This window comes from Trachemys scripta, chromosome 2 (assembly GCF_013100865.1).
Source record: "Trachemys scripta elegans isolate TJP31775 chromosome 2, CAS_Tse_1.0, whole genome shotgun sequence".
NCBI lineage: Eukaryota > Metazoa > Chordata > Testudines > Emydidae > Trachemys > Trachemys scripta.
Window position 1 is genome coordinate 169,826,708 of NC_048299.1, and position 15,347 is coordinate 169,842,054.

Below are 15,347 nucleotides of genomic sequence, written 5' to 3' on the forward strand. Positions count from 1 at the left end.
GAAGTAATCAAAAGATGATGGAAGATGGGGTGGTGGGAACGGTATGGTCTTTCTTGTTGAGCAGGAGCAAGTTGACAAGTTAAAGGGAAAAAGCATCAGGCTGATTTAAAAGGAAAATCCTCCCTTCACCACTGATTCATAGTTACATGTTCACATTGATAATCATAGAATCATAGAATATCAGGGTTGGAAGGGACCTCAAGGGGTCATCTAGTCCAACCCCCTGCTCAAAGCAGGACCAATTCCTAACTAAATCATCCCAGCCAGGGCTTTGTCAAGCCGGGCCTTAAAAACCTCCAAGGAAGGAGACTCCACCACCTCCCTAGGTAACGCATTCCAGTGCTTCACCACCCTTCTAGTGAAATAGTGTTTCCTAATATCCAACCTGGACCTCCCCCACTGCAACTTGAGACCATTGCTCCTTGTTCTGTCATCTGCCACCACTGAGAACAGCCGAGCTCCATCCTCTTTGGAACCCCCCTTCAGGTAGTTGAAGGCTGCTATCAAATCCCCCCTCATTCTTCTCTTCTGGAGACTAAACAATCCCAGTTCCCTCAGCTTCTCCTCATAAGTCATGTGCGCCAGACCCCTAATCATTTTTGTTGCCCTCCGCTGGACTCTTTCCAATTTTTCCACATCCTTCTTGTAGTGTGGGGCCCAAAACTGGACACAGTATTCCAGATGAGGCCTCACCAATGTCGAATAAAGGGGAACAATCACGTTCCTCGATCTGCTGGCAATGCCCCTACTTATACAGCCCAAAATGCCGTTAACCTTCTTGGCAACAAGAGCAGACTGTTGATTCATATCCTGCTTCTCGTCCACTGTGACCCCTAGGTCTTTTTCTGCAGAACTGCTACCTAGCCATTTGGTCCCTAGTCTGTAGCAGTGCATGGGATTCTTCCGTCCTAAGTTCAGGACTTTGTACTTGTTCTTGTTGAACCTCATCAGGGTTTTTTTGGCCCAATCCTCTAATTTGTCTAGGTCCCTCTGTATCCGATCCCTACCCTCTAGTGTATCTACCACGCCTCCTAGTTTAGTGTCATCTACAAACTTGCTGAGAGTGCAGTCCACACCATCCTCCAGATCATTAATAAAGATATTAAACAAAACCGGCCCCAGGACCGACCCTTGGGGCACTCCGCTTGAAACCGGCTGCCAACTAGACATGGAGCCATTGATCACTACCCGTTGAGCCTGACGATCTAGCCAGCTTTCTATCCACCCTACAGTCCATTCATCCAGCCCATACTTCTTTAACTTGGTGGCAAGAATACTGTGGGAGACCGTATCAAAAGCTTTGCTAAAGTCAAGGAATAACACATCCACTGCTTTCCCCTCATCCACAGAGCCAGTTATCTCATCAGAGAAGGCAATTAGGTTAGTCAGGCACGACTTCCCCTTCGTGAATCCATGCTGACTGTTCCTGATCACTTTCCTCTCCTCTAAGTGTTTCATAATTGATTCCTTGAGGACCTGTTCCATGATTTTTCTATAATGTTGGCTTATTTATTACTGACATAATTCCTGTTTCAGCTCCATTGGTGAGAGCACCTTTACTGTTTTTTTTTTTTAAAGTCTTTGTAGTTTATAAACATTTTAAAACAAATTATTATAAAATTAAATTCCAGGGAACAAAGACAAAATGACAATGGATTAAGTTAAAACCCAAACAAGGCACAATAAAGGTATACAAGGGAAGAGAAATTAAAGGAAAAACCTCTGGGGAAGAAAATGCAAATCCTAAGGTGCAAACGTCTTTGAATGAATGCAGGTGGCCTGATTTGGGTCTCACTTTCCGTACATATCTTGTACCTATTTATGAGTGTCAGTGTGGCTGGAGGAACCAGAGACACCTAACCAAAACCGAGGCCACTGGCTTGCAGTTCTCATGCTAAAGCAAGCTTCCACAAAGGGAAGAGGAACTGGGTGTTTTTGGTTAATTTTAACCCTGGACATAATGTCATACAAATATTATTTTATTTTGATTGGAAGCTTAAAGCATAAACCTGGGACTCAGGAGATCTGGGTTGTGTTTCTGGGTCTGCCACTGACTTACTGGGCTTGTGCAGCTCACTTAATTTTATCTGTCCCTCTCTATGCTTCAATAGCCCCATCGTCAGAATGGAGAAAATAAATATTTTCCTCTCTCACAGGGTAACATGGGGCTTAATGAATGATGTAAAGAGCTGTGAGATGACAGAATGTGTGAGAAAACTCTTGTTATTAATTTCAATTTGTCACAATCTGTTTTGTTTTTTAATGTTTTAGTTGAATATGACAAAGAGTTCACACCTCACCAACGACACCACAAAGAGTTCAAGTTTAACTTGTCCCAGATCCCAGAGGGGGAGGCAGTTACTGCTGCGGAATTCCGAATCTACAAGGACTGTGTCATGGGGAGTTTTAAAAATCAAACCTTTCTTATCAGCATCTATCAAGTCCTGCAAGAACATCAGAACAGGTACATAAAGGACAGTCACTCTTTTTCACTAACCACAGCAACTGTGAAGCCTGGGGTGAAGGGCTCCTTTTTTAAGGAAGTGGGAATATTCAGAAGGTGCAGAAATCACTTAGTAGAACATTTTTTGTCCAGGTTAATAGGGGTTGTTACTGTTCAGGTTTCATTTATTGGGAAGTAGACTTCATAAAATATAAAATGGATATGGACTGAAAAAACTCTACAGTAACTTAGTCCAGAATATCATTTGGGGAGTATAACTTTGTTGACTTAAAGTAAGACAAGAGTCTAGGATGAAGCCATGTAATTTTAGACTAAAGATTCTATATTGCTAACATTCATGCACACTAAAATGGAAATGTTCCATTTCAAATAGATACTAAAAGGATATGTAATAGAGCCTATCCTGGAAATGTAGAGTAAAACTGCTACAGAAACATTGCTAAGCAATATAGTCCTGATTCTCCTCCGAGTTGCACCTTTGTAAATCAGAAGTACAGTAACTTGATTGACTTTAGGTGAGTTACACCCAGGAAAATGAGAAGGAGAAGAAGACAGCCCCAGAATTACAGGAGCTGAACTTTATATCTTGATAGGTAAAAAAAAAAAAAAAAAAAAAAATGCTTTACTTTTACAGGAAGATCAAATTCAATACACTTGGAAAACTATGTAGGTTATTTTCTCCAGGAAATCCCTCTGTTAAAGGTTAGTTGATAATCTAATCATAGAAATGTAGGACTGGAAGGGACCTCAGTAGGTCATCTAGTCCAGCCCCCTGCACAGAGGCAGGTCTAAGAATTAGCTAGACAAGTGATACTCAGACATCTGTGGTTCAGGAGCCAAATTAGCCATCAACATTATCCAAAAGAGCCACAGCAGTGTGTATTCATTGTTTCATTTACTGTCTAATCGAGCATCTATCTATCTAATCTAAATTCTCACAACAAAATTACTGGCCAAGTATTATTATTTTATCAACTACAGTTGGTTAATAAAATATTGACCAATTAGGATGCTTTTACTAACTTGGATTGGTTAATAATTAAATCACATTAAAGAGCCATTTGTGTCTCCTGAGCCTCAGTCTGAGTATCACTGACCTAGATCATCCCTGACAGGTATTTGTGTAACTTGTTCTTAAACACCTCCCTCACCCCTCAGTGACGGCGATACCATAACCTCCCTAGGTAATTTGTTCTAGTGCGTAACTACCTGTACAGCTGGGAAGCTTTTCCTAATGTCTATCCTAAATCTCCCTTGCTGCAATTTAAGACCATTGCATCTTGTCCTGTGTTCAGTGTTTAAGGAGAACAATTTATCACCCTACTCTTTATAACAACCTTTTATTTACTTGCAGACTGTTATGTCCCCCTGTTATGTCAGTCTTCTCTTCTCCAAACTAAACAAACCCAATTTTTTCTATCTTTCCTTCTAGGTCATGTTTTCTAGACCTTTAATCATTTTTTTTGTTGCTCGCCTCTGGACTTTCCAATTTGTCCATATTTTTCCAAAAGTGTAGTGCCCAGAACTGGACACAATACTCCAGTTCATGCCTTATCAGTGCTGAGTGGAAAAATTACTTTTCGTATCTTGCTTACAACACTTTGGCTAATATATCCCAGAATGATGTTCGCTTGTTTTTGCAGTACTATTACATTGTTGACTCATATTTAGTTTGTGATCCACTGTAACCTCCAGATCCTTTTCAGCAGTACTTCTTTCTAGGCAGTCATTTCCCATTTTATATTTGTGCAGTTGATTATTCCTGCCTATTTGTAGTACTTTGCATTTGTCCTTATTGAATTTCATCCTATTTATTTCAGACTATTTTTCTAATAGTTTGAATTCTAATCGTGTTGTCCAAAGTACTTGCAACCCCTCCCTGCTTGATATCATCCACAAACTTTATAAGGGTACTCTCTGTGCCATTATCCAAATAATTTATGAAGATATTAATAGAACTGGATCCAGGTCAGATCCCTGTGGGACCCCAATCAATATGCCCTTCCAGCTCAGTTGTGAACCATGATAACTACTGAGTACGGTTTTCCAAACAGTTGTGCACCCCTCTTATAGTAGGTTTCTATAGGCTATATTATTTGAGTTTGTTTATGAGAAGCTCATGAGAGTAAGGCTTTTGATAGTCTAAAACTGAGATATATCACATCACCTGTTTCTTCCCTTACCCATAAGGTTTGCTCCCTTGTCAGAGGAGAATATTCGGTTGGTTTGACATGGTTTGTTCTTGACAATCCATGTTTACTGTTGTTTATCACCTTATTTTCTTCTAGATGCTTACAAATTGATTATTTGCTCCATTATATTACTGGGCACCGAAGTTAAGCTGACAAGCTGGGTTGTCCTTATTCCCGTTTTTATAGATAGGTGCTATATTTGCCCTTTTTCCAGTCCTCGGATAACTTTCCTGTCCTCCACGAATTCTCAGAGATAATCACTAATGGCTCAGAGATCTCTTCAGCCAGTTCCTTAAGTATTCTAGGTTGTATTTCATCAGGTCCTGCCAACTTGAAGACATTAAACTTGTCTAAGTAATTCTTAACTTGTTCTTTACCTATTTTACCCTCAGATCCTACCCCATTTATACTGATGTTCGCTATGTTAATAATCCAATCACAGTTTTCACTAAATAAGTTAACAGTAACTAAAAAGGCATTTAAGACTTTGGCCATTGCTGCATTTTCTATTATTGTCTTTTCCTCCTCCGTTGAGTAATGGGCCTACCTTGTTCTTGGTCTTCTCCTTGCTTCTAGTGTATTTAAAAATGTTTTCTTGTTATCCCGTGTGTCCCTAGCTAGTTTAATCTCGTTTTTTGCCTTGGCCTTTCTAATTTTGTCCCTACATGCTTGTGGGGTGGGGTTCTTTTTTGTATTCATCCTTCATAATTTGTCCTAGTTTCCATACTTCCTATCTTTCCTGTGCATTAAGATAGTTTGCTTTTGTGTCCTTTATAATGTTTCCTTTTTTTAAGAAAACTGCCAACTCTCCTGAACTCTTTTTCCCCTTAGACTTACTTCCCATGAAATATTACCTACCAATTCTCTGAGTTTGCTAAAAGCTGCCTTCTTGAAGTTCATTGTCTTTATTCTGCTGTTTCCCTGCTACCATTCTGTAGAATCATGAACATATCATTTTATGATCATTTTCATCCAAGCTGCCTTCCACCTTCAAATTCTCAATTAGTTCCTCCCTGTTGTCAGAATCAAATCTAGAACAGCCTCTCCCCTAGTCACTTTCTTCACCTTCTTCAATAAAAAGTTGTCTCCAATACATTCCACGGACTTCCTGGATAATCTGTGCCTTGTTGTATTATTTTCCCAAAAGATGTGTGGGTAGTTGAAGTCTCCCATCACTATCAAGTCTTGTGTTTTGGATGATTTTTTTAATTGTTTAAAAAAACAGACTCATCCACCTCTTCTTCCTCCTTACGTGATCTATGGTGGACCTCCTACCATAATATCACCTTTGTTTTTAACCCTTTTATTCTTACCCGGAGACTTTCAATAGGTCTGCCTCCCACTTCTATCTCAACCACACTGCAAGTGTATACATCTTTGATATATAAGGCAACACCTCCTCACTTTTTCGCCTTCCCGTCCTTCCTGAACAAGCTGTACCATTTTATACCAATATTTCAGTCATGTGACTTATCCCACCAAGTTTCTGTGATACTAGTTGGCTGTAATTGTGATTATTCACTAGTATTTCTTATTCTTCCTGTTTATTCCCCATACTTCTTACCTTACTATACAGACATCTATGATCATTAGATTTCCCGTCTGTATTTCCTCTTGTCTCTCCTTTGCTCCTGCTGTGATTCTCCATGTTGGCCCCAGATTCTGACCCTTCATCTAGGTCTCCATGTTTTGGACTTACCTGTGGGCTTTTGTCTCCTGCTATATAAGTTTATTCTTATTATTTGGGGCCTCAAATATGACTATACTATATATAAAATATATATATGTATATTACATATGTTGAACAATACTGTTGAGTAGGAGCCTGATGCAATGCCCTTTGAAATCAATAGTAGTCTTTCCATTAACTTCATTGGGCTTTGTATCAGGCCATAGGCTCTCCTGTCTATATGAAGCTGTGACTATTGTATAACTAGAATCTAATAGACAAATGGACATTCAAAATATAGTGATATAGACAATCTACTGCCTACGAGAAAGCCCTGGACTTTGCTGCATGTTGATACTTCGTAGAATTTGCAACCAGTACGGTGACAGCTGGTAGGCCACTGGTGTCAAATAAGATGTGGAGGGCAAAGATAGGGAAGATAGACCTTGTGGCACAAAAATTATAAGAAATATGAAACAATTTGCTATATTTAAGGGATAACATTCATGGCAGGGAAGCATCAAGACAAAAATGAGATTAATGGTCAGTTAAATGTCAAAGTAAATCTGAGCCACATAAGCAATTTACTGTCTAGTGATGCTATTCCTATAATAAAAGGAAAGAGAAGATGCAGCAAACTACAGCATTAAAAGGAAATATTTTCTTTTCCTTGTGATGGTTTGCAAGGTGGTGGTGTTTTGTGATGTTTCTTTCTCAGACTTTCCATTGATGTCATTTTTGGGGCCATGCCTTAGGTGAATAAATGTTGTGAAGACCGAGCAACCATTCACTAATTGAAGCTGAGAGGAGTGGCATTTGTAGAAAAGGAGTGAAATAATTGGATGCATAATGTCAATGAGGATTTTGATATGTTTGAAGGGAATAATGTTGGGTTTTCTAAGTTGTGGTCTGCTGGAATCTCATGTTTGCTAGCTAGAAGTATATATGAGCTGATATGGAAGACTGGGGTGGGGAGAGCAATGGTAGAAATTCCATGGACATGTAGGCTGTTCTGTTCATTGTGACCACACAGACTTAAAGACCAAAACCCAGGACTTTTCCACAAATACATGTTTCCATCACAGGAGCTGAAGGAGAATCTCTGTTAACTAATGTAGTTTTAGGCTTTCAGTATAGCTTCTGTGCACCAGTCACTTGAGCAAGGCATAGTAATACGTATTTCAGCAGGTCTGACATTCTTTCCACTACGGGGCATGGATAACTTTTGTTTGTATGTAACATTATAGTAGAGTGAATTGAGTAAAGAATTATAACTTAAAAACTAGTGAAGACAAATGGGACTCTGATATGGCCCTATCAATTAATACTCCCATATCTTAGAGGTTGGTGAAGTCTTTGTTTCAAAGTGGTTGTTAGTAGTTTTGTATATGATGTTATTGACATGTCATACCTATATTTCAAATAATATCTTAATAAACACAGTGCCTGAACGTAGGTTGCACGGTTGAGTTGGGAGATAAATGTACCTTTTTATTAGGAATTTAGTTCTCATGCAAGATTGACAGTCCTGGCTACTGCAGCCCTCTGTTTAGTCACACAACTGGTACCCTGCAGCCAGCAGCACCTCAACATGGAATTGGAGTGATCAAGAAAGTAATTCAAGTCTCTCCATTCAGTGGTGTTTTCCTGTTGATACTGCCGACAAGGGTGCCTGTAGTGAGGTGTATGCTAGAATCTGAACTGAGAATCCTAAAGAAGTTTCATCTAGGCCAAACAGACAGCAATTTTCAGTCACTATTAACATGGGCTAGATTTGAACTGGTGACCCAGATCTCCATAGCTCTTTACTAATCCCTTACTCATCTGTTCCCTTAAGGAATTTATATATACACACACACACACACCTCTACCCCGATATAATGTTGTCCACATACACACACCTCTACCCCGATATAATGTTGTCCTCGGGAGCCAAAAAATCTTACTGCGTTATAGGTGAAACCACGTTATATCAAACTTGCTTTGATCTGCCGGAGTGCGCAGCCCCACCCCCCCGGAATGCTGCTTTACCGCATTATATCCGAATTCGTGTTATATCAGGTTGCGTTATATTGGGGTAGAGGTATCTATCTATCTATCTATCCAAACTGCATGTTTCTTTAGCTAGAACTCTTTCTCTGCCCCGCCCCCAACATAAACACATACACATTATATATAATGTGTTTATGTTGGGGGCGGGGTGGAGAAAGAGTTCTAGCTAAAGAAACATGCAGTTTGGATGCATGCCCAGGACTTGTCTACACAGATTGGGCTTCTGGTGACAAGGGAAAAATTAGGCCCATATATTCTCAGTGTCATTAGAGAGCACACTTTATTTTCTTCTGCTCTTAGCTTAAGTAGTTGTGGATTTTTTCATTTTTTAAAAAATAGATACTGATTTGCAAGAAACGCAAGCTTCTGGCCACTCTGCAACTTTAGGTTTGCATTTTTGACACTGTAGGGTGTGGTTGCCAGACCCAAATGTGTGACCAGGTTAGTGTAATGTGCACACTTGTCCCTTGCCTCTCTTAAAGGCAAACACTGGGTACTTGTTTACAGGTGCTCGCCAACATCTGTACCTAGAAAAGTCCACACATAAACACATCCCATCCTCTTGTCTTGAAGTCTCTTTGGATGCCCTACGTGAAGTTTGAAATACACTTGCTTTGAGTAACTTTTTATCCTTTGATCATCAGTCCACTTATTTTCTTTTCCTTGTGATGAAAATACATCTGCGGAAGTTGTGGCTAAAGTTTTGCTTTAGTGATTCATTTGGAATATATTGTTTTCTTTGCCTATTGGGAACAGTGTTTTATGGCTCAAAAGCAAAAAAGCAATAGTTTTTTTTTTAAAGGGAGCCAGCAAAACGTTTGTAAGGCCTGCACTGAGTTCCAGCAGCTGACTTATAAGCCAAAAAAGAACAGCTGCCTTTTACTTAAAAGGTTGTGTTGTCACACTTCCTTTAGACTAATGGCTTGAATAAGGACCTGATATTTCCTGACATTTGATGACATTGTACTAAATGAAGAAGAGTCTGTAGACATCCTGAATTCTAGCCATGCATCTTTAACTCAGCTAAATTGAAGAGAAGTATGGGGAAATTCTAGCTGGATTTGGGGTGAACAAAAATGAATTTTAGTGCTTGTGTGCAAGGCGGTGGATTGACAAAACTGCAGTTATCTATCCATCTAAAACAGATACAGCACAAGAAGCTGCAGCAGCACCTTTTTCACACTGCTCTGCTGCCAGATATTATTCCTCAACCCTGATCAAGAGGATTCACCTTTAGATCTGAGATAAGATGTCCATTCAGTCATTGATCTTTCCTCTTGAGATTGCCAACAAGGGTGCCAGTTTAACAGTGACTTTTATGATGCAGACACAAATCTGCTAGGAAAAGGAACAATTCCTTTCTATAGGCTGATGAAACACCTTTGAGTGATGATAATTGTTGGTTGATTACTGATCTGGGCTGGATTTGAGCGAGTCACTGAAATGTGAAAAGCTCTGCGTATCTTTGAGCAAGAAAAGTCATGAATGTACCGGGAGGGGAGAATCCATGAATTTGGGGAGATGAAGCCTCAGTTAATGAATGAAACAGATTAGAAGATTGAGTGTCTCAAGAAAGAGAAAAGGGGAAACTGCAGGGAAGAGACCTGGGAGGGGGACAAAAATAAGTGAATCACCCCAAAAAGGTGCCCCTGAAGTTACCAGGGAAAAGAATGAGCCACTGGATGCAACCTTAATCCCCCTACACACACACTCTGAAGATAGGAACAAGTCTTTTAGGAAAGGTACTTGGTAAGGAGAAAGGTTTGCTCAGGACTCAGGGCGGAGGGGGGGGGGCAGGTGTCCATTGGTTCAGAAGCATGTAATAAAAACTCTTATTCAGCTCTTCTTAAGAAGAAAAAAAAAAAAACGCTGACTGACTTCATAGAGGTTTTGCTTATTAGGACCGTATGACAGTGCTAATAACCCTTCCCGAGTGGAGTTAGATGACATAGGGGTTTAAAAAACAAACAAAAATACCCTACTTTTGAGCCCTGTCTGTACTATGGCTTCTGTTGTTTACTATTGATGGAACTGTACCGCTATTGAATAATGGGTCCTATTTTTGCCATTGTAGACAATTGTGGCTGATGACAAGCTTACAGATGTTACAATGTACAGACCTTGCACTGAAATTCTCGTAAATGAATGCTCTATAATTCTGTATTTGGGCATGTACTGAGAAAGCACCAAAAAGGAAGTGAATGGTCATATCAGTTCTTCTTAAAATAGCATAAAATCATTGTAGAGTGATTTCACATTGCCTTTATTTAAAGCAATCAAAAAGTAAAAATGATACTCATGGCACCTGGAGACATTGAGGCAGGCATCAGGGCAGTGTGATCTAAGCACATTCTCTTTTTAAAAAAGAAAACATTTTTATACTGACTCAATAGTGTCAGCAATGTTTTGGTTCCCCTCCCAGTCCTTTGTAAGGTTAAAAACAGTGCTAAGTTGTTGAATTTCTGATTAAAATCAAATTATTGTTACAGACTACTTTTTTTCATTACAAAAACCAGTGATGATGTCAGCAGAACATTGAGAAAAGATTAATTAAACTTAAGTTTGGCCAAGAAATTTGACCTACCTTAAGCATCCCCTTTGAATGGTTAATATAGATTTTGTGATTGTGTAGAAAACAGTCTTGTAAAACAGATTTGAAGTAACTTTGGACTTATTTTGAATGTAGCAGTCTAAATTTTGAAACAAATTGTAGGCTAGTCTGAGGTTAGGAGGTGGAAATGAAACATTTTATAAAACAATACATCCATCAGCTTCTGCTTCCTTTCAGCCTTTAAATTTTCAAAGACTGAGGTTATGTCTATGCTGCAATCATAGTATGTGACTGCAGCTCATGTAGACACACCTGAGCTAGCTAGAATCTAGATTCTAGCTAGCTCAGATATCAGTAGCATTGAAGCGTCGTCAGCACGGGCTTCCGTGCGGTCTGTACAAGCCTGCCCAGAATACTCAAGACTTCAGTGGTTAGCCTTCTCTGAAGTTTGTGGTGCCATGGCTTCACAGCTATGTCACCCAAGCTAGCTAGATTAAAGCTAGCTCAGGTAGGTCTACTCAAGGTACAATTACACCCCGTGATTGGTGCGTAGACATATCCCGAGAGGTTATTCTTTGTCCCTGGGTTCTTTCAGCACCAGCGTATTCATTTTTTAAATACACGAAATAAGAGAGATTGTCAAAAGCACCAAACGAATGTAGGGGACACAAGTCTCACTGACTTCCAAATGTTTGTGACCAGCTTCATTATAAATGGGAGAGACATTCTACTTCACAGAACACGGCAGACTGTAGTAATGCAACCTTTTATGATGCTGAGGCAGAACAGAGAGGAATTCAACCCTATTTACATTTGTGTTCCAAATACATATAGAATGCTGAGTTTGTAGAAGCAGAAGAGGGAATTTGAGTTTCAACTCTATTTGGAAGTGGGTTACTCATTTAAGGGAGACATGAAAAAGTGAAGGGAAGAAACAGATTTATTTCTGGAAACAGACTGTTATGTATATTTTTTGCTCAGAAATGTTCTTGCTTTCTCTCAGCAAAGTGTTGGGTCAGGAGTGGGAGGGCTGAGAGGATTTGTGTTGATCAAAGATGTCAACCCTTGGTTGGGATGATTATTATTTTTTCAAGTGTAAATATCCTGTTAGTACAGACCTCAGAACCCTCCTACACTGTCCAAACAACTAATCTATTTAAAAAAAAAAAAGAAAGAAGCAATGGCTTGAGCTGAAGATCAAAGGAAGGATATGGTGCCTTAATGGTCAACATTTATTAAACAATTTCATTCATATCAAGAATGAAATATGGTAACTTGATGTGTGTAGAAAGATTCCTCCCACATGATAAAATTGGGGTGGGGTATGTCCTTCACTTCTCCCATTTATATAGTGTGTTCTCCTGCAACAGAACGTTATTCCATTAAGGGTTAAAACTGTCATTATTTTTAGCTGTCAGTTAGTGGTAGTAAAGTCTTTCTCTTTGCAACAAGATATTTATACAAATACTATCTGAGTTTCTAATCTAAAGGGAAAATTGATTTGCATGCAGTGTTTATAGTTTAGAAAATAACTGTCCCCAACTGGATTGGAATTGGCTTGTTCAAAACAAATGGCAAAGCTAACGTCAATCTGACTCAAGCTAAGGTCAGATTTGTATATAGTGTGCATATATTTACTCCTGAGTGGGAGGGGTGGGTGGGTGTGAATGTGTGTTTAAAGTGGTTTAAAAATCAAAATGTTCTGGGGTGAATTTAGCAGATAAATGTTGAGTCCTGTAGCTAATTACCTTTTCCTCCAGAATCTAAAGGAAACTTCTTTAGCTCCCCCCGCCCCTTTTTTTAAGGACAAAGAAAAGCCCTGTTGGTGCAAAGTCAACTGAATTCTGAGATGAGACATTGTCTATTTAGAGTATATTGGTCTTGTGATTAAAGTACTGGACTAGGGGTCAGGAGAGACAGACTCTATTTATGTGAGCTTGGGCAATGTTTTTTCACAGTTTAACCATTTGTAAAATGGAAATAATACTATAATACTTACATGTAAGGGTTATGAGGGTTAAGGACCTGGTCCTGCAAAGAGTTCCATGTCGAGAGACCCTGCACCCACACAGAGCCCATTGACTTTCTTTTGGTTTCTCACAGGCACAGGGGTTCCCTTGGATAGAGCTCTTTGCAGGATCCAGTTCCAATTTCCTAACTTTTGTGAGGTGCTTTGTGATCTGTTGAATAAAGGTGCTTTAAAAATGCAAAGTTGTTAATATTCCATGTTACAACTTTGCATACATCATGTTCTACACACAATTTATACAGTATATCCTGCATGTCAGCAAACTCTTTAAGATTTTTATCTAGGCAACACTAAAAATAACATACTGAAAGAATTTGATTTACAGTTGTGCTAGGCTGTACCTTCAAAATCTTGACTCTGTAAGACTACATTTTATGGTGGGTACAATTTTTCATTCTATTCATGTTGGTTGTTCAGAAGAAAAGATCTTGATGATGAATCAGCAGTATCACACCCAGAATAATTTTTCTGGAGATCTGAAGAAGTGCAAACTATAGATTGAGTGTGATATACAAAAAAATATTAAGAAAGGATATAAATTTTTAAAAATAAAGCAGTAAAAACCCTTCACATTTCTGTGCAAAAATCTCCTTTGAGGTTGACGTTATGCAGTCTAGACTATTATGTCAACTTGTCTTTGAAGAAAAGTAAATAAAAATGTTCAGCTGAAGAAAGTTTTAGGGACTTATAGTAACTAATGCCTCAGTAAATGGCTGTCAATGCGTAACAATCCCTTAAACACCTGGGTACTTGTGAGCTTTGAAGCTGAGCCAAAAATGTTGTTCCTCATCCGTAATTAAAATAAGAGGACTTTAACTTAGTCGTTTGAAGGTGAGAGCTCTATTTATTCTCACTGCTTTCTTGGGAAAACTTCTGCCTAGTTGGGGAGGGGGAGGGACGGGACATGGAGGGAGAAAGAGGACGGTTGGGAAAACAGAAAACCTTTTTCCAATATATACTTCGTAAAATTCAGCTTTTTATAGCACTGGTGTTTTTCCTGTGGCAAAATTCCATGTTATAATGTGTACTCAGGACAGAGAGAAATTATTTTAATCTGGCAATTTCACTAACTATAGTAACGAAGATTAACCACTTGACTAAAATATAAGCTAATTAGTGTTTAGTTAAATAATTAAAATGAATTAACACCCACAGACATTTTGTTGAAAGGTTTAGTGAGATTTTAGCTAACGAAATATTTAATTACGGGGGAAAACACCATAATTAGATGCAAACTATTCCTCCCATAAATGTCCTGACTACATGGCCAGGATTCTGGTGTTAAGAATAGTAGCTATAGTTGATATTTATATCTGGATATTTATAAATGGATTCGCTTCCAGAGTACTGGAGTTAGGGCAGAATTTATGATTCACACAGACAAATCATACTTCTCCCTTAGACTGTCTGATTCTTTCAGCCACTTGCAATTGTTGTCTTGACCTTTGTTCACAGGGCCTGATCCAAAGTCGGCTGGAGGCTATGGAAACACTCCCATTTACTTCAGTGAGTTTTGAGTCAGACCCATAAAGTGAGGTCTAGAGGAATGAGCTCCTAACTGAGTGAGGAATTCCTGACTCTCATCTCTCCAGTCAGCTTGCAGTGTAGTCTTGGGAAAAATCACTTCACCTCATTGCCCCAGTTTCCCCCATTTACTTACTTCCCCATAATAATACAAACCTATCACTTATACAGTGTTTTACGTGTTTAATGGGCTGCACAAACATTACTGAATTAACTACTTGCAGGAGTTTGAGTATTAAGTATGATTAAAATCTTGATTAAGTTCTCAGATATCACAGTGATGATGAGCACAGTGTAAATACAGAAAAGGAAAACTATTTATGGATATAAAATACTAGGGACAATTTAACTAAGTGTTAAGAAATGGTTCATTATGGTGTTGGAACTTCACTTCTATATACTGAATTAAAAAGTCCTCTTTTAGGACTTGCAGGAGACTACATAGTATCCTTGAAATGAAGAGAAGTTTGTGCGTGGATTAGTGATAGCATCAGATTCTGTCTGTCTTGAGTCTGTCTTATCAGGTCATAGGTAGCTTGCTCAGACCACCTCTTGCCCATTTCTGACTCTCCACTAACAGTCTTTCTCTTTCGCTCCCCTCCAGTCTTCTCTGCCTGGTCCATGTCCCCTATCCATTCCTACCTTTCTGCTGCTCCTAAATGCAAAAAGTACGATACAGTTTTTAATAATATGGTCACAAACTACTTTTTTCCACAGGACCCCTACCTCATTCACGGCACAGGATGGACGGTGCTCACTGAATGGCTAGCTATTGAATATTTTGTTTTATCCTCATTATTCAATGTGTGGCCCAAGGCTTTACTCCTGGCACACTATTCAAAGCCCTGCTCTGAAGACCGAATTAA

At 39.1% G+C, this 15,347-nt stretch overlaps 1 protein-coding gene across 1 annotated transcript in view; it reads left to right on the plus strand.

Moving 5' to 3' along the window:
- Positions 1-15,347, plus strand: part of BMP6 (bone morphogenetic protein 6) — a 145,948-nt gene that overhangs the window by 107,222 nt on the left and 23,379 nt on the right. Inside the window, 1 exon segment of the mRNA XM_034762284.1 lies at positions 2,272-2,464. Within this exon segment, the coding sequence (XP_034618175.1) occupies positions 2,272-2,464 (193 nt within the window).